At 39.2% G+C, this 19,548-nt stretch overlaps 1 protein-coding gene across 2 annotated transcripts in view; it reads right to left on the reverse strand.

Moving 5' to 3' along the window:
* Nucleotides 1-19,548, reverse strand: part of CD109 (CD109 molecule) — a 72,718-nt gene that overhangs the window by 21,168 nt on the left and 32,002 nt on the right. For both annotated transcript variants that reach the window (XM_059842606.1, XM_059842607.1), the window contains 16 exons: nucleotides 18,967-19,206; nucleotides 18,573-18,674; nucleotides 18,420-18,482; nucleotides 16,824-17,000; nucleotides 15,791-15,943; nucleotides 14,997-15,071; nucleotides 14,469-14,529; nucleotides 13,821-13,956; nucleotides 12,937-13,054; nucleotides 10,092-10,205; nucleotides 9,668-9,886; nucleotides 8,824-8,968; nucleotides 7,935-8,111; nucleotides 3,229-3,310; nucleotides 1,714-1,942; nucleotides 1,022-1,187 (listed from right to left, as the gene is read on the reverse strand). In XM_059842606.1, the coding sequence (XP_059698589.1) occupies nucleotides 1,022-1,187; nucleotides 1,714-1,942; nucleotides 3,229-3,310; nucleotides 7,935-8,111; nucleotides 8,824-8,968; nucleotides 9,668-9,886; nucleotides 10,092-10,205; nucleotides 12,937-13,054; nucleotides 13,821-13,956; nucleotides 14,469-14,529; nucleotides 14,997-15,071; nucleotides 15,791-15,943; nucleotides 16,824-17,000; nucleotides 18,420-18,482; nucleotides 18,573-18,674; nucleotides 18,967-19,206 (2,257 nt within the window). The remainder of the gene's footprint in view (nucleotides 1-1,021; nucleotides 1,188-1,713; nucleotides 1,943-3,228; nucleotides 3,311-7,934; nucleotides 8,112-8,823; nucleotides 8,969-9,667; nucleotides 9,887-10,091; nucleotides 10,206-12,936; nucleotides 13,055-13,820; nucleotides 13,957-14,468; nucleotides 14,530-14,996; nucleotides 15,072-15,790; nucleotides 15,944-16,823; nucleotides 17,001-18,419; nucleotides 18,483-18,572; nucleotides 18,675-18,966; nucleotides 19,207-19,548) is intronic.

The following is a 19,548-nucleotide window of genomic DNA, read 5'->3' on the forward strand; positions in this document are numbered from 1 at the left end:
ATGGGCTCTAGCAAGGATCTATGACACTGTGTTAATGTTTAATGACATTGTGTTAATGTGTGTTCCATAAAGGACTGACTTAAGTACTTCCTCAGCAATGTTTGAATCTAGGTACAAAAAAAGATGGAGTCTAAATAGTCACTCAACTGATTTCAGTGAACTTTACATCGATCCTTTCCTTGTCAGCCTGAAGTGCTCACAAAAAGAAACCCTTCTGAAAAGGTCACCTTGTTATTCCAGTGCTCCTTTCTCTCAGGACCAGAGAAGGCACCTCAGGCAGCACAGGTGCTCAATAGACTCATTCTTGAGTGAAGCCTTCCCAAAAAAATGATTTCTTCTCTTCCAAAAAGTGACTATCCAAAAGGCCTAACTCAGTAAAGCTAGAGGGACACTCAAAGGCTCTGTTGCTAGGCTACAACACGAATTCCTTTGGATTCTTCAAGACGACAGTTACTATTTTGAGCCAAAAATTTCCACTTCTTATACTCCATATGGTCTGTTCTTCCCACAAATTAGGAAAAATAATTCAGCTGAACTTGAAAGAGGTTAAATATACTGAGATGATAGGTCCCCAGAGAAAGTGCAACAGACCTCAGTATTGCCTTACAGAAAGTCCAATACTTCACCTCTTCTGTCTAATACTCATTGCTCCCCAATACCCTCCTGATCTCTCCAAACTACACTGGAATAGTGAACTTCATCCATCTATCTCTCTTTAACCAGGCTGATCAAATGAGGTGCATAATAAAACAGGAAAACTGACAAGCCATGTCCCTCAACAGCATCACAGTACTCCTATCAGGAACACACTAGCTGAGACGGAAGGCCCAAGCCCTGTTGTGAATTGTCACTCATTTATGGACACTTCTTATTAAGGCCGTCTCAGGACTTCGTAGCTAATTCTCTATATCATACTCTGAACAGACTTGAATTCTGAACACAGAGCTGTAGATATGTGATAGACATTTTTAAATTTGACAAAAATCTATCTGTACAACTGCGCAAGATATTTGTGCAGTACCTTGGCGCTCTGCTCTCTGGTTCAGCTTATTCAGTGCTTCCTTCGCTCTTGGACTTTTTGCCCAGGACAATGCGTATGTCACAAGTGCCAATGTGTAATTATCTGAAATGCCTTCTTCTAATTTATCTTCTAGAAAGTTTGTAGCAGTCTTGATGGCATAAGCATGCTGGAAATGAAGATAATATTGGAGGATGTACCGTGAATAAAATACATCTTGGACTAGAAAAATGTTAAAGACAAATTTGTACTGAACCAGAGAAATTACTAGCCCCAAACCACAGCCAACAAACAATGAAAATCTCTTTCAGAGTCACACATGATCAAAAGGCAAGCCTTTTGATCTGGTACTGTCTTTATGAAAATGAATAATTTCAATTAAATAAACTGGAATAGCTTAGTATCTTTAAGACTAGCTTCCCCCCAAGAAATTTCTTTCCAAGTTCTTGGACTCAACTCATGACAGTATTCTTGCTAACAGAAACTGCCTTTAGATTTTGCAAATATAAGAGTGAAGGGCTTAACACAACGTTGCATTGCTTTGAATAGGTAATGGATATTTAATAAAAAGAGATGAGATTTTGTCTGTCTTCAAATATTCCTCTGTTTCTATTAATTACCAAGTGTTTGCCAGGTACTATGAAAATTTATGAAGCATTCTCCTAACTATGAATCATATTTATGAATTCCAATACCTGCTTATCTGGGAACCCTAGGAGGGATGACATGATATAAGCTGTGAGAGTAATTGGATTATTGGTGCCTCCTTGAAGATCACTGTGTAACACTTTCCCAGGCTCCTGGAACTCTCCATTCAATTTCTGATGACGGACAATCCATTTAGCTGTATCCATGAGCACATCTTCATCAATATCTATGAATGGACGAGCTTGAAGGAAACATCTCAATACAAAAGCTGATAACCTAGGGGAAAAGGTTCATCAAGTAAGTCAAAATTAGCCATGCATTAGAGCTTCTTCTGTTTCAGATTATATAAAAATACTATAAAGCATAAGGTGTTCTACACACCCCCACCAAGCAGAGCAAAATGCATGCTGCCCCCAGATAAGCAAGTAGATTAACTTGATCCACCAAAAAACGAAGATATGTCCTTTTTCTTAAAGATCACCCCTTCTGCAGCTATGTTTCAAAAATAAATACAGAGTATATAGACTGAGTCTGCCAGAACAAGCACATCTTTATTCAAACGTCGCTCTCCTGCCTTCTGCTGCTAGGCAGAAGTCATAATTTACAAAGTACAGCAGTGTGATGTCAATTATCAGCACTATCCCTGTAATGGTATCCTTGAAACAACCTTTGTTGTTTTATTATTAATCCCACATTATCCCTCGACTCCCTTCTTTCCAAATGTGCATTCATGTAACTTGTCACTGCACTATTTAAGTACTAGAGTTGCCAGTAGAGGTAAACAATCTTCATCTTCCAATCCACCAATATTGAGTTCCTGCTGATGTCAATGAAAGATGCCCACTGAGTCCAGAAGAAAGTCTCATTCAGTGGCACAGTAACAGGGACAGAAGCATGTACTGAAATATGTCAGTACATCTAAGCAAGGGTTAGCAGAAGGGTGAGCAAGGGTTAGCAGAACGAAGTGCTGGAACCTCTCTCTGTTATCTATCTGGCTTCCACAACTATGCTCTGCATGCTTCCTGGAGTGAAACCCAGCACTGAAAAGACTTTTTCAGCTGTGTTTACAGTCTCAGTAAAAGTAAGTGTGACAGATGCAAGTAGAACAAATTTTTACCACTAGTAACTCTGTTCACTCCCTACAAAATGTCTCAGTCTTCAGTCTTCAGTATGGCAATAACTGATAATCTGATTGAAGCAGTGAAGATCACACAGCCCTAAATGGTTTCAGTCAAGTGCAAGAATAATTAATTTAATTGCTATTCTTCATTCCTTTGAGGAAAGCAACAGAAAAAAACTTTCAGACTAAACTATTTCCCTGGTTAAAATAATTAATCATTCCTTTTTATTTTTTCCCAAAATTAAAAAGCCTTGCCCTAATAATGCCTTTGACAATATGTTATCCAGCAAGAAATACTTAGAGTTGGTCTAAACACCTAATGAAAACCAGGCAGAAGGCTAATACAGCTGGAAACTTTTAACAGCCTCACAAAAACTTTTCAGATGCAGGGAAAATATCTAAAAAACTAAAATTCCACAATGATTCTGGCAGACCTACTCACCATGTGCTCCCAGAGGGATCTTCATTTCCAAAGGCACTAAAAGAGCCATCATCCCTCTGGAAAAGCAGCTCTCTTTGGTAGCCTGAAGTGGAAAAGTAGAGACAGGTATTGAGTATTTTCCTCTCATGTGGGTTCCTGCACAAACTGGAACTGAAACTGCTGATATGAACCACGGCACTTTCTAAGGCTGAGAAGGGCACTACTTAAGCTTGTGTTTCATAAAAAAACCTCCTGAATATGCAGGGACACACAAAACCATGTAGAAAATGGTGAGGAAGTGGGCAGCAATAGGAAGGATCCATCTCCAAAAAGAGAACCAGAAACTCCTGTGGCTGCTCATCAGCTACCCAGCCAGTGCATAGAGAGATGTGCTCCCACACACCCACAGGTTCCAGGAGCACAGCAGTGAGAGCAGAGCAGAGACACAGTTCATTGCTTCATCATTCTGGGGATCTTGTGTACCTACAGAGTGATCCATCTTTACAGCACAAGCAAAAATGAAGTGTTTTCCAACTGGAAGGACAAGGCTACAAATGCTGCTGGAAAACCAGGCCTCCTCTTCAGGTGGCTTTTGCCAAATCAGTAGCCTTGCTATCAGAAAAAGCAAGTTGAAAATTGGTCGTTCTGCAATGAGTGAAAAAATTCAAAAGACCTTAAGATCCTGAAATCCTGAGAAGAACCATTTAAAATGTTACCCTAAGATTTTTTCAATAGCCTGAACAAGTGCAGCTATCTCCTGACTGCAGGGCATCCCTAATAAAAGGGCCTTAATGGCTCCCTGGCTGCTCACAACCACCAGCAGCATTCTCCCTCATAGATGATCACAGAACCAGTGTTCATTCATGTTAGAAATGAAGAGCTTCCTATGATATGCTACTCACTGTAGTTTCTGGTATCTAAAGCCTTTCTTCTCTTGCATTTTGCCTGCCATTTGTGAATCCAGAATAGTAACAGCATCCATTTATAGCATTTCATAACACATTTTTCTTTCCCTCCACTTTGTCAATTCCCTTGGTTTGACTATTTTACCTATTATAATTAAGAAAGTATACTCATTAATCAAAGACCTGATAGATACAGACAAGAAAACTCTTAGGCAACCATCAGTAAGTCCTACACAAATGAATGAATTTACACAAATATGTCCTGTGATGTCCACCCAGCTACAACTGCAACTACAACCCTGAAAAATGTTCCTTGCTTTCTCTGATGAAGAATTAATCACCTACTTCCATACCATCCTGACTGTAGATACACAGTGAGTGAACCATACCCCTAATTACTGAGGAGCAAATGGCCTGGTACCTCAATCTAAGTGCCAGTTAAGATGAATTCCTAGCCATGGTCTGTCTGCAATACAAGAGAATGAGAAATAAAGCTGTGAATAAGTATATCTAGGTACCTTCCCATGTAATCCCAGTAGCAACAAATCTAGCTTCTGGGTCTTCTTTAGAAGAATTTGCAATAGACATTTTTTATTTAATATAGGGAGTTTATTATGTATTTAGCACGACAGTGGCTAATTATGTCACTAAAACTGGTGAATCTTTCAGATAGAGACATACCTGTCAACTCAGTTAATGATACTAAATGGAAGGAAAAAGGAGGAATGAGTGGCATTTCTCCCCAAGAAAAGCATAAGTCACTGTCAAAGCTTAAGGCTCCAATTAATGTTCCAAGAGGAGCACAAATACATGAATATATACAAACAGACTGCTTCTCTTCAAAAGTATCTGACTGCAAGGCCTGAAAATAAGGTCTTCTGCTTCTTTGCAGAACTGGCAATATACAGCAACAAGCAATAATCACCATCCTGCTGGGAAGTGTAAAAGCACCGGACTACAGCTTTCAGCCTGCTTAACAGAGACTGCTGGGCAGCCCTTACACAGGCACAAATTCATCTCAGAACATAAGCTGGGGAGGGATCAGAAAGATGAGCAGAACCAGAGGGAGAGAGATCACTCAGCTATTTCCTACATTCTGTTTGCTTTCGTCTCCGTGCCAGCCCTGCTGCAGTCACGCAAAAGTCTCCCAGCACGAGCGTATCTAACATGGGAACGCCCGCAGGAAGGCTGGAACAGGAGACTGGGAGGCTCCCACTGGAACAGGAGACCAGGAGGCTCCCACTGGGACAGGAGACCAGGAGGCTCCCACTGGGACAGGAGACTGGGAGGCTCCCACTGGAACAGGAGACCAGGAGGCTCCCACTGGGACAGGAGACCAGGAGGCTCCCACTGGGACAGGAGACCGGGAGGCTCCCACTGGGACAGCAGACCGGGAGGCTCCCACTGGAACAGGAGACCAGGAGGCTCCCACTGGGACAGGAGACCAGGAGGTTCCCACTGGGACAGGAGACCAGGAGGCTCCCACTGGGACAGCAGACCAGGAGGCTCCCACTGGAACAGGAGACCGGGAGGCTCCCACTGGAACAGCAGACCGGGAGGCTCCCACTGGAACAGGAGACCAAGAGGCTCCCACTGGAACAGGAGATTGGGAGGCTCCCACTGGGACAGGAGACCAGGAGGCTCCCACTGGGACAGGAGACCAGGAGGCTCCCACTGGGACAGGAGACCAGGAGGCTCCCACTGGGACAGGAGACCAGGAGGCTCCCACTGGGACAGGAGACCGGGAGGCTCCCACTGGAACAGGAGACCAAGAGGCTCCCACTGGGACAGGAGACCAAGAGGCTCCCACTGGGACAGGAGAGCGGGAGGCTCCTGCGAGCCGCCGCGCTTGGCCCAGCGGACGCTCAATCACAAACATCAACACATGGAAGGAAAAGAAGGATCCTGTTATGAAGATGTCCACTGCTATTCTCAGAGGGCTGGCTGGAACCCAAGAGATGCAGGAGGCTCGCTGAAAAGAGCTCGCGAGGCTGAAAGAGGAATGTGTCAGGATGGAAAGGACTTCAAAAAGATGTGAAAGACTAAAAGATCTCACCTTTTACACAGCTTGGATATTCTGCTCAAAATCCTTACCTCTCTGGGTCTAACAACAAAGCTTTTAGACCAACTAGGTCTTTTTTTAATTTCAGAAAAAGTGATTTAAAGATGGGATTTGTCATTACCACAATTAAGAAATGTGCTTAAAAGGCAACTTTTCTTTGGTTTTGCCTTTGTTCTAAGTAAATGAAACCGCTAAAATAAAGATCATATAGCAGTTTCTCCTAGCTATATGATCCCTTCTTCTCACAAGTATTTTGCCATAAAGTAATTATATTTACTTCAGATTCTGAGGTTACTTTTTTAAATACTTGGTGAATTATGACATGTGAAATGGTCTGTTTTCAATTAAACTTCATAACAATCCTTTCAAAAACTGAGCCTATAAAAATTGCATCTTAAGCTAAAGTTAATTTCAACTTAAAAATAACACTGGAAAAAATATTCAGTGCAACAACAGAAATCAATTATTAAAATAAAGAAAAAAAAACAAGAATATTTTTAGATTGTGGTTCTTTTCTAAGGTTAAGGTTAAGGTTACAAATATTTCAGCATACTTAATGTTTTGGCACCTACAGTGTTAAAAACACATACCTCATTTCAGAGCCTCAGAACAAAGTTAAGAACACAATACAATCTCCATGTAAGTGACATTTAAACCTGTAATTTTTATTTGCTTTCAAATAACTTAAATAAATCCACTATTGGAAAACTTCAGAAAACTATGGTACCAAAGCTCAGTTATAAAAGAGTGACAGATTGCTTTCAAACTTCAGAGTAGCTGTTTACATAACACATCTCTTCCTCCCCACTGTACTTTTCAACTAAACCATGTAGCAGGAAGGGTTTAAAAAAAATCATTTAACTGCTTTGACAGAAAATTGGAATCCTGATGAAAGGAAAATTTATTTTGAGCTGCGCCTTTTCCAAGGGAAACGTCAACAACTTTAAAAAAATTCAAACAAAAAAGACTTAGAGAGAGTAAACAAGAATTGAAAATGTCATCACGATGCCTTAGTAGGGGTGTAGCTCACTTGGGGCTGGTGTCACTGCTCTCTGAGAAGCAGGCTCAGCATGGAGACTGACTCATGGCAAGTGTGGGACACCACAGTCAGACACTGTGTGATCCAAAAGCCAGAGTGCAACTGTGGTCTCCAAACTTTGTGATGTTCTGAAGTATCTCCCGATTCAAATATATAACAGTTTCCAACCAAAATTTTCCAGCTTTTGATTTCTAGCACAGACTTTACTTCTAACGAGGCCTAAAATTTGTGTGGGCAAAAAAGCCAGCTATGAGATCAAATGCCACTCCTTGAGCTCTACAAGGACATGTCAGGTCAGGATGTGTCACTGAAGACGTGGGATGAATACCGTTCACTCTGCTCACTGACTCATTTTAAACTGCTGTGCCTCAGGCAGAGATCAGAAATTTTGCTCACATGTGGTTTTATCAAACGAGAAGTAATAACCATCTAGGAAATCCGTGTGAACTACTTCCTAAAACGCATTTCTCAGATGAAAAAAAGCAATTATACAAAACCAACAATTTTTTTCTGAGAAAACTTGCCCTTGTAAACAAAATAACTTCTTGTCTGATTCTATCAACTCAGAATAAAGAGGAAGAAAAAGAAAAAAATGGGTTTCCCTTCCAGTTCTCATGACACAAACTGAGCAATATTTCAAACACCAGATGCAGAGTTGCAGAAATCTTTTTACTAGGAAGAGCTCTTAAAAATCTAACATCTTTATTTGATGCATACAGACCTTTTCTCATAAACGTTACTGCTTTTGATCTAATATCCTCTCTCAGCTGCCTGGTTTTAGTCAAGTATTGCAAAATATAAACATTGGGAGCAAAATTGATCATATTCTGTTCACCACAGCCATAAGGCATCTTAATCAAAGATGACAAACCGTTGATAGAAGGCCCCAGTAAATCACCTGAAAGATAAAATTAAACCAAAATAAACTAAAGCTTACTGCAAATAACTGCATACATCATACATCATATATAAAGGGTGTTATAATCTAAATTGGGAGAAAATAAGATATATTAGGAATGTTTCTACTAAACACCTCTAAGCAGAGAGAAAAGATACTTCATCTACTAATCCACTTTATGCCCACTGATGCAGCTCTTTACAGACCTTTCCAATTACAGAGTAATTTCAAAGAGGTGCCATTTAAAAATGAAAAAGGAAAAACCCCAAACCAAAGAAACAAAACCCTACATTAAAAAAATCTATTTAATCCAGGAAAATGTTTCAATAGTGGTATGTATTTGAAGCTTCATTTATTTCTTCTCTCACCTACAGTAATCAAAGGCTAGGAGTCACAGTAAACAACAGTCAGCCAGGTTATAGGTATCATTCTGCAGACAGAGTAATTAGAACAGGATCTTCCTGACCAAAATCCAACTCTCTAATTCTGAAAATACCTTATAAATGCTATATTTTCATAAATTAAACAAATTAAAGGAATAAAACACTCCATCCATAAGGTGGATACCAACATGCATTAGGCTACGTTTAGCCTAATGCATGTTGGTAAATTACTGTGACTTAATGATTCAAACTACTTATATTGCAGTTAAATAAAAATTAATGCCTTAATTAATTCCCTAATGATAAAAACAGAGTAAGTTAATTCTTACCAACAGCAGTGACCTGCACTCTCTCACTGTCACTTACAACATCAGAAGGAAAAGTGAATTCCAAAGTTTTTGACACTGCTTGTCGTTTATTCCCAGTCAAATCCAAAAGGACTGTTTGAGAATATGTCTGTTCCAATCCTTCAGCCTATAAAGATAAAGACAGGGATTCTGAGTATCCTTCTGAAGATGATCTTGCCCTGAGAAGGAAGGTCATGCTACTCCCTTCCAACCTTAGCCATTCTTTGGTTCTGTAATCTTAAGCTTTTATTGCAGGATGAGATACACAAATGTCTTCCACTGAAATGGAGCCTAACATGAATCAGACTTAGATATCCAAAGCTAGGCAAGTCTTATCAGTGTCTGGTTTACCAGAAAGTCTGGAGGCTAAAATTCCACCTGTAGCAAAGTACAGAAATGGTAATCTAAAATAGATTAATAATAATTAATAAATAATCTGAATGAAAGGTAGATGTATGGCAAAATCGATTGCACTTATCCAAAACAGTCACCAGGTCCACGCTGCACAGGTTTTTAAATTAGCTGCAGCACCAGGGGGTCAGTGAAACACAAACAGCTTTCACCTTGCTTTCAAGAAGCATTGGACAAATTATCTGTAGTAAAACTGATCTATGGGTTCATTCCTAGAAGGGGATCTAAAGAATTTCAAAGGACTTTTAAAAAATTATTTTATGAGAAGTGTTTTCTACTTAAAGCCACCTGACCCCAAACCAGCCACACAGAGCAAGAGGCAGACAAGTACACTGGTTTGCCTTTTTGCTGCACTGTGGAGCCTGTTTTTGGGAACAATTTACTTCAGGAACAAGGCAAGCAGCAGACTGTTTACCTTGACTATAACTTTCTGGATAACAGCATCAGAAGCAGCAGATGATGTTGCTGTCACTTTGATGGGAATCTCTCCCAGCTGTTTTGGCTTGATTGGGAATTGAACAGTTTTCCCATCTTCACTTGGTACAGATATAGATTGTTGATTTGTTGTGGCATTTATTTCATTGGATGTTAAAATAATTTCAAAAGCATCATTCATATCCAGGATCACAGTAACCTGTAAATACAGTAACATTTGCAATATAAAGTGTTAATTTTGAAAAGGTGCTTTCATAAGCTGACACCTGTTTTGTGTATAGAGAAATAGGTCTGCCCATTGAAGAAAATACACCAGTTCTCACAAAGAAAGACATAGTCTCCACCAGTGATGAAAACCCTGCAATATCTAGTAACATTCAAAGATAAAGAGATTGTTATGTTACCTCAGCTTCTTCTTTCAAATAATTAAAGATGTTCACTTCCAAAATGAACTGCTCTCCTCTGATGACGGAGTATGGAAGGTTCAGGAAAATGAAAAAAGGCTGAAAAACCTCTAGCTGCAAAACAAAATCAGTCATGAACCCTTACAACCAGAGACCAGAAAGAAAATTACAATACAAAGTGTCTTCCAATCACTTTTAAATTCAATGACAGAGTTTAGTTGTACTCTACAGCTGACAACACATATTACTGCAGGGCTGAAACAGAAGGACAAGATGCTTCTGGTCATTATCACCTTTAGAGACACCACTCAGATGAGAGCTGCCAACAGCTTTGACAGGGCAATCCCAACAGAGGCAACTGAATTAGGACTATGAGAGTATCATCTGGCAAGTTTGGAAGCTGTACTCTGTCCTGAGCTCTCATTAAGGTAACTGAATTTCTTTGAGTACACAAGAAATGGATCAATGTCAGTTGACCTATCTTCATGTCAATACACTAGTAACTAAATAACTGCCTCACCCAAACTTTGTAACTAAACAACACCTTACAATGTTGGGGTTTTTATTTAGTAAAATTAATCTTTGCAAAAGTTCTGTGGTTATACTTCAAAAAATACATACTATATTAAAATATAAACTGTGAAGTACACCAGCAAGCAGTTTCTTTTATCTGTGAACAGAAGGTTGTGGAAGAAATCTTGCCTGTAAGAAGCCAATGGTAAGGTCTCATCAAGCTGAACAGGATCAAAATTTCACTGTTTATGAACATCTGTATGAATGGCTGAGACATGCTATCCTTTATTATCAAAATGTCAACTAAAAAGTATTTTAATTCAGTTTGCATTTAAAAACATCTTCCAAGTGTTTAGAGTTTCAGAAACAAAAATCCCTCAGCTTTTTTCTTCTAGCTAGCAAATTTTCCAACGTTTTCTCTAAAAAAAAAGTTGTTTGCTAAAGCTCTCAGCATCATAAACTTCTTTAGATATTAAACATTAGAGAAGTTCTGATGGAGACTTTTTGGTTAGTTCATAGTAAATGTTTTCCCTACGTACCTGTTTTCTTTGTCTTTTTTGTTTTACTTTTCTTTAAAACTGAAGTTTTACACTCAGGAATATGCCAATATATTACAAAAATACAACTGAGTAAAATTACCGACACTCTGTGTAGGAGAAGTCAAAATAAAACCATGATGCAAAGCAGTACATGACATAAAGCATGCAGATGCCATTTATTTCCCTCATTACATTTCTCATGTCTTTCTTTCACTTGCCTCTCTGTATGGTACTGATTAACATGTTTCAGCCATATGGAACTCTAAGCACAACCTAAATGTCCCAACAATAGTGAAGTACTGAACAGTGCATGGGGGTGATTATAGCTAAATTATTATCTCAACATCTGTTCTACTTGGAGCCTTCTCACATTTGAGGATGAGAGGCCAAGTGTGTATTTCCTTACAGTTTTAATCAGAAAACTATTCCTCTTTCTGTCCCATCTCTGCCAAGCCAAGTGAAAGAAACAAGAATCAAGAGTCCAGTCTCAAAGGAGCCTTAGCCACAAAACCCAGATTGGGCTTCAAATTCTGTAGTGGAGTTCAGATCAGGATGTTCAAAGCACAAGCTCTGTGTCTGGTATAGCAGCCAACTGTGAAATATGGACCTAGATCTCAGCTTGGATCTCAAAAATTGCCCCTCCCCAAGAATTTGAGGGCATGAGAACTTAAATGGGTAAGTTGGCTGTCTTCAGGCTATGCTTACACTAGACCAGGAACCAGGATGGAAATCTACAGCCCACTACCACAGTCTCAACCTCTCGAAACTCAGGTATGGAAATGGAGTTGTCTCTGATAGGAACATGATTTCTCTAGCATCTTTACATGATGAATGGACAGATTATTCTGTGTATGTAAAATACAAGCTAAATGAGACTTCAAGAATTAATTCCTATTTTAAACAGGCTAAACAACTCTCTACATAGTGGTTCCCTTGAATACAGAGTGATCCTAGGACAACTGCTCTTGTACACTGGGAACCTCAGGGTAGAGATCTAACATGAGGGCTGCTGAATTTAGCTTAAACTGCTTAACCACTCAAACACTTGGAAGCAAGAGAAGAGCCTCAAGACACAGGAATTTGGGAGCAACAAGACTGTCAGTCATTCCATCCTAGCACTCAGTACACTCTGCTCCCCAGGCTAAGTAATCCAAAACTTAGCATCTATCAGAGAATGCTTGTGTTGGAAGGGACCTCTGGATGACATCTAGTCCAAGTCCCTGGCAAGTTTACCCAGAGCAGGTTGTACCTGTGTTTACTCTAGGACTGCTTTTGACAGATAATTTAGCCTTAAATCAACCCTCCTGCTCTCCCTCCTGGGGTAAGCATGAACCATAAGGCTTACAGAGCAGCAGACAAATGCCACACATGCCAGCCACCTCTGCCCTGTGCACACCTCACTGCATGAATAGACTGCTCATAGACTCATAGACTGCTCTCTAGGCAGAGCCAAGAAAACATGGAACAGTGTTCCCAAAGAGTCATTCCACCTTCCTACATACACAGATTCTGAGACGGGCACATCCTGGAAGTACTCTAACAAAATAAACTCCAACAGAAACAGGCATTCAAATATCTGTGTAGAGTCTTAGATATTCATATGAGCAGGAAGGGAAGGCAGATACAGTATCACATATGTCTTCATTGATGTTTTCTCTACAGTTTGAGCACACAGGGGCTCTCAATCTCTTAATTGGTACAAGGAGATGCTGCTGTTAGAACTAAATCAGAGAGTCCAGCAAGAGCCTGCAGTGCAAGCAGCCCTAAAGGAGAGCTCTCTAGTGAGATGGTACCTCCACCGGAGTAGTCGTCACTCCGAGCCCGCCGCTTTCAGAGACCACAAAGGCACTGGCTACCCAGGATGTGATGGTGTCAGGTACAATGGCATCCATCGTGGTTTCTGGGTCGGATCTGATGGCAGAGGGGAGAGCAGACTTTCAAAACCATCCATTTACAGACATGATTAAGTGGACACATATGTTTAAAAAAAATTAAGTCCAAATTCCTGGACAGAAAAGCTGTTCATTATCCATTTTTCCTTTTCTAACCATTTAGAAATACTGTGATGGGATCAAAATTATTTTTAAAATTTAAATTATTTTAAATTACATTAATTGAAGGTAATTACACTGGATCACATTACATGGAAACATTAAAAGGACATTTTTACAGGTCCTCTAAAACAATCCCAGGTGATGGTTGCTTCCTGAACTTCTCAGCTGTAAAAGAATACAAGATTTGTGCTTCACAGTGCAGGTCAGATTTCACCATCACTTGATAGCTTGATCTATTCACTGAATTAGGTGCAGATAGCAATAGATTTCCCTTTCTGGGCTAATCACCATCTTTTTAGATACTGTAGACAAAAAGGTTAGGTCTCCCTACCCATTATCTCCCCATTTGTAAATGTAAGAGTTTATTTCTTTTGTCTCCAGGACTTTTATCTAGTTTCTATTGAAACTCCTAGGCCTTCAGTCAGGCATAATCCTCTCTTGAGCAGTTGTACAACTCCTCATTTTTTCGATCTCCAATCTCACTTGTGGCCTCTAGGTGGTAGCAGAATATAAATCTACATTTCTAAGCAGTGTTCTTCAGCACCAGTGCAGAATGCTACTGAAACCTACCAAAAAAAAAAAAAAGGCAAGCACAAATTGATTTCCTTTTGCTTCTAACATACCTTGTTTTAGTGTCGATCCAAAGCCAAGTCTCTGGAAAATGTGTCCTCACATAGAGATTGCTGAAATCAGGAGGTCCATTTTTAGATACCGGCATATCATCACCGAAACCATCCTCTAAAGGTATCATTCCACCATCTGCAAAATAAAAAATACTGTACTACTCCAAATATCTACATTTAGAAAGCTCAAATAAACACAGTTAAGAAAAGTCAAATTAACACATTGTTTGGAGTCTAATCTATAGCTTTGTTACATATAAGACTACTTTGGGACACAAGGAATTTTTTATTTTAAGAATAAAAAAAATTACACACAAATTTCTACATGGCCTCTGCGGAGTTGGATGAAACTGCTGTGACTTGGCTACACATGACAAACCACTGCAATATATATCAACTGGAGCTGCAAACGAAAACTCCACTCATCCTCAGGCTTTTAGGGGTAATGTCACTGCAGTAAAAAAGGAAAATTTCTGAAATGCTGGCTGTAAGAATTTTGTATCACTTGAACCTTTGAAATGCTAATGATTTTCAAGGCTGGATGCAACCTGTATGCAGCACAGTAAGAAGACATAAGAGGGACCCTATCCCATGGACCTTCTTCCCAATCAGTAAATTAGATTTGGCTTCATTTGTTGTATTACTTACAAAGAAAATGTTCCTTATCCTCCTCAAGAACTGCATCAGTTGATACCCAAAGGCTGCATTTCTGGATAAAATTTACACAGTATATCTCAATATAGGACATTCAGGACATCAACACTGCTTATCTATTTTCTTTTTCTCTTCTTTCTTTTTAGGTAAATAAAGTCATAAAGAAAGCATAAAACTAAAGCAAATAATATACAGTAACCTAAAAAACTGTGATGATATTAATCTGAATATTGCCATAATGACTGAAAACTTTTCAAAGTGAAGACTATATCATGCACAAAGTAACCTGTATTTATGGAGGTATAAATAAGAATAAATAAGGAGGAATAAATATATGCCTTGGCATTCAGAGTATTACATATTGACAAGATTCACAATCTGAAACTCATGTAAGCCATGAAAACATTACATTGTCTATAGCTGCAAAAGTTAGAGAGTTCACTTTTTTCTAGCAAGTGACATTCAAATCACTAAGCAGTAAAAAAACCCAACAGCCTGGCATCATGAAAAAAACCCCAGTACCTGAAATACACCAAAAGAACCTCTGACCAAGGGGAAATACTGCACTGTGCTGTATAAATTGAGCTCATGGAGGACCTAAGAAAAAAAAAAAAAAACCAAAATCATCCACAGACTGAATACCAACTCACATTTTAAGAACTTTCACTGTTGCTAATTCATATAGCTGCACCATAAGCTGTAGGTTGCTTATCTGTCATGCCAGAAAGAAAATAATTTGTGACAAGATGAAGGAGGTTAGGTTGTATTGGTTTCATGATTAATGGAAGAGTGACCAAGACTGTATGTAAGCCTGGAATAAAGCTTACAGCCCATTGATATTTTATGGTACTTGGGCTATGTCCTTTGAGCACCTTAGAAATGATATATACTGTAAGCTCTTTCAAACTGTAAATGCAGTAGAGCTTTTTCAAGCAAAGGTAATTTAAACACATTAATAATTTATTCTGCCCTCCCAAGAAAAAAAAATCTTTATTTTATATTATTAATTTTAAATAGCACAAACAACAAATCATTGGGTTTTTTTGCTGATATTTCTCCTTTTCTGAAAGAAGAAACTGCCAAGTGAAGAACAATGGAGTATTTATTGGAACTGGAAATGCTGTGCCTATTATCTTTTAAGCTTTACAGTCTCCGCCACTCATGTGACTTGCAAAAGTAAAAAAAAATTGCATAATAACAGGCTAAAAACCGTGCTCAAAGAACATTACTTGTTAAGCATACAGTCTGTAACGTTTCCACAAACATACAATTGTCATACACACAATAATGACAACCTCCTTTTCCCATATACTTACAGATTCTTCTGTTATGTCACTACTTTCTCCCAGAAGCTTTGCACTTTTGTCAACAACTGAAATTCCAATTACTGATCCTGGCTCTGTTGTACTGATTTTAAGGGAGACTTTCTCAGATGGCTTGGCCTTCTCTTTGCTCCAAGAGATTTTAATCTAGAAAAAAGTGAAACACAGCACTGATTTGATTTCCACAGTGATATTTACAGCTGTTAAAAACTCCCAGGATGGAGTTTTTTTAGCTTATTTGGCCATAATTAAGACCATGGATTTATTTTTCCTAGAACCTCTGGGACACTGAGAGACCTCTGAGAGTCTTTTTCCTAGGACTTTTGGTAACTTGGATAACTTATGAGGCAATTTGAGACATTTTTCATGCAGCAGGACAAACAGGCTCCCTAATGATTACTGGTTATAAGTGTTAAAGTCTCCAGAGCAGAGAAAGAATTTGAACCCATCCAGCCTTTGGATGGTCTCACTGATAAAGAGTTATAGGGAGGCTTTTATTTGCACAAAGGACCAAATCTTGTCCTGGTAAGCAAGCTGGAAAAATCAGTTCAGTGATGACACTGAAATTCCCCAGAGTTCTTCAAACTTTTTTCAGTTAAAGTATGGATAGTCACATGAAACACAAACACTGGTCACAATGTGATCACTGCCTGGCTAGAACAAGGTCTTTATAAAATTTTACAATTATGTAGAAGTTAATACCCTTATGATACCTTGTCACCATATGGCCAGACTAACCTTTGGCTCAGTAATTGACCAAACCACCAAAAACACAAGGAGATGCTGGGCATCTGTTTATGTGGAAAACACAGCACCAGTAGAAAGGAGTTTCAAATATGCAAAAACTGGACCCTAATTGTACTGGTATCATCAAAAGTCTTTCCAAACACTTGCACAAACTTCAGGTTAGATCCTCAATGAAATTTTTTTAGATTTACAATCCTATGATCTAAAAGAAAATTTTTTTAAGCTACCACACAACATCTCAACAAAACCATGGTCTCAGACTCAAGTTCAATACAATTACCTTGTCATCCAAAGCAGGCTGGATGGGGACAGTGAGAGCATCATTTACAACCACTCCAAGCTCATCTACATAGAATACAAGTACGGATATCAAAGGAGCCCAGGAATTTTCTGCTGTTAAAGTGAATGTTTTTGTAGACTTTGTGCCAAAAGCCATAATTTGTTCCTTAGATAATACCTGAAAGAGAAAAAATCAAACACTCAGACTGCTGGTATCCTCAATGTCATCAGCAATTGGTTCTACAAGTAGCTGCTAAAGAATAGACACATAGCTGTGATTTTTTTTTTTTTTAATTAATTGGTAGACCAGTTCTGTGAAAATGGGCATGGTATCTGATGTAATATTTAAAAATTAGATTTTTTCCCCCATGTTTTAATTCCTGTATCATTATGGACAAGTAAAGAACTACACCAAATGCACACATATGGTATGAGAACATAAATATACAAAAGTAATAGGGTTGGCTCATGTGGGTTATCTGTAACAGCATTTGAGCTTGGATCAGGCACAAAGTTTTAAAAGCAAACCTCCAGAACAACTCTACTTAGAGCACTTGGTTTGCCTCATAGAGAGTGTGAACTGGGGTCTAGTAATGTGCTCCAGTTAAAAGCAGCCATTGGTTTCAACAGATCAGATTAGAGTTAGTCTGAAGCTACCCCTAATACCTGGATTTCAATTCTTTCACTCTAAATTTGTTCCTACTGGATCATACACTTACTAATGAAGACAGAGAGATGAAGGGCAGTTCTCTGCCTTTGGTTGCATGGACCTGATTTATTTTAAACCTTCTAGACAGTGTTTCTACTTTTGAAAATACATATGAATGCCCAAATTTCATATGGTTTTCCTAATTCAGTTTACTGCTAAAGTCCGTGAAAAAAAAAGAATCCTAGCTACCAGGGTCACCAAGATGCAGACTGTGAAAAAGACAGGCATGTGTTAAAGACAGGGTGGGAAACTTTCAATAGCATATATAATGAATCTTTCTGATCTTTCAAGATACAGTAGAGCAGCTGAGCAATTAAGCCACTACCCAAGACACTTATTTTAAAATGCTTCCTATGAATCTCCCTTGTTAACAACACCCCTCTGTCCACTCAACCATCTGTTTCCTCAGCAGGCAGCTCTTCCCCCCATACCCACAGGCTTAGCCTGACACTCCTGAATCTGCAGACAGGATCCACCAGGCCTCTGCTTCCATCTGCACCTGCAGGACCTGCTAACAAAGCCACAGTTTGGGCTGCTCCTGAGACATCCTTGTCCCTTCTGCCATTGCAGATGCCCTGCACAGTCAGAAACAGTATTGCCCTCACAGTTGTGCCTTGTCTCACATCTGCTCTCAGAGATAACCCAACACCCAGGTCAGAGAAGCACTTCCTTCCAGTGCCAGGAGCATTCCTCCTAGGTAGAATAATCGGGTTCTCTTTCAAAAAGGACGCTCCTAGTGGAAAGGAAGTTTCTGGGCCTTCTGTTCTACAAAGCACAATTAAAAAATGCTGAATCTCAAATGTTTAATCACATTCCACTCACTGGAGTATTTCTCAAGTTGGTAAAGGTCACCTTGGATTGTCCCCGTATGTAAAGCCTGTAACTTACCAGATAGTGATACTCTCTCACTGGCTTGTTGCTTGCAATGCTCAGCTCAAAAGGCTTCCCAGCCTAGGAAAAGCACACCATTCATATGGATGAGTATAGAAAAACCATAAGTAACTAGGCTTTAATTGAGGCAAGTTTTGTCTCAGATTGTACCTTTATATCCTGGCTCTTTGTTTTAACCTGGAGATAAGTCTGACTGGGGGAGCTGAACACATCATAAACACCAATGTCTGTCTTACTGCTGAGGAACTCTGCCTGCAAGACAGTGAAAAAAAAAACTCTTAACAAAACAGCAAAATCTGTGGTGTTCATTTATGTGGTACAGCTTACAAGAGCATGGCAGCCTTAGCAAAAGTCCACTTTATGCTTTGGGTATCTGGGGTTTTTTCCTTCAATATCATGGTGCAATTATTAAATCCCATCTCTCACTTTCTTTCCAGCTGTAACATGAAGTAACAAAAATAACAATAGCAGGACAGCATCACTGATCCCAGCCCAGGCAATTCAGTGTGTCAATGCTCCAAAGCAACATGCTACAAAACAGTACCTGAACTCTCAGAGTTTTTGTATCAGACAGGATTGGAAACTCAACATCAATTACTCCATTTTCTGGAACTGTGAAGTTCAGGATATGGACTGTCAGATTTCTCTCCTCTGTTGCCTCATTTTCCAGGTGAGAAAGTGAAGAGTGATGGAAAAGCAGGTCTGACTCTTGTGCAGTGATTGTTACAAGATTCTGCCTCTCTTCAGCTGTCAGCTGGTTGCTATCAGAACGTGACACCTTTACCTAAACAAAAAGGAAGGAAACACTTATCAAACCCACCAAACAGGGTAAAGCTAAAATGCACCACATATAGTATGTAACAATATATTTGCACTCACATCATATAAAAAAGAATAATGCATCCTCAGATTTCTCACACATCAATAGCTTTATTTCTATTCCCTAGAAAGCATTGCAAGTAGGCAAGTCAGGCAAGAACAAAATTATTCATAACTCCAGGGAATAAAAAAAGAGTAAAAGCAAAGTGGATGGAACTGAAAGGAGACATGTTGCATTTCAGCTCTCCCAATTACCCTTCTAGTTGAAAATGTTTGTGTCTCAAATAAATTATACATATCCTACCTA

This window comes from Haemorhous mexicanus, chromosome 3 (assembly GCF_027477595.1).
Source record: "Haemorhous mexicanus isolate bHaeMex1 chromosome 3, bHaeMex1.pri, whole genome shotgun sequence".
Lineage (NCBI taxonomy): Eukaryota > Metazoa > Chordata > Aves > Passeriformes > Fringillidae > Haemorhous > Haemorhous mexicanus.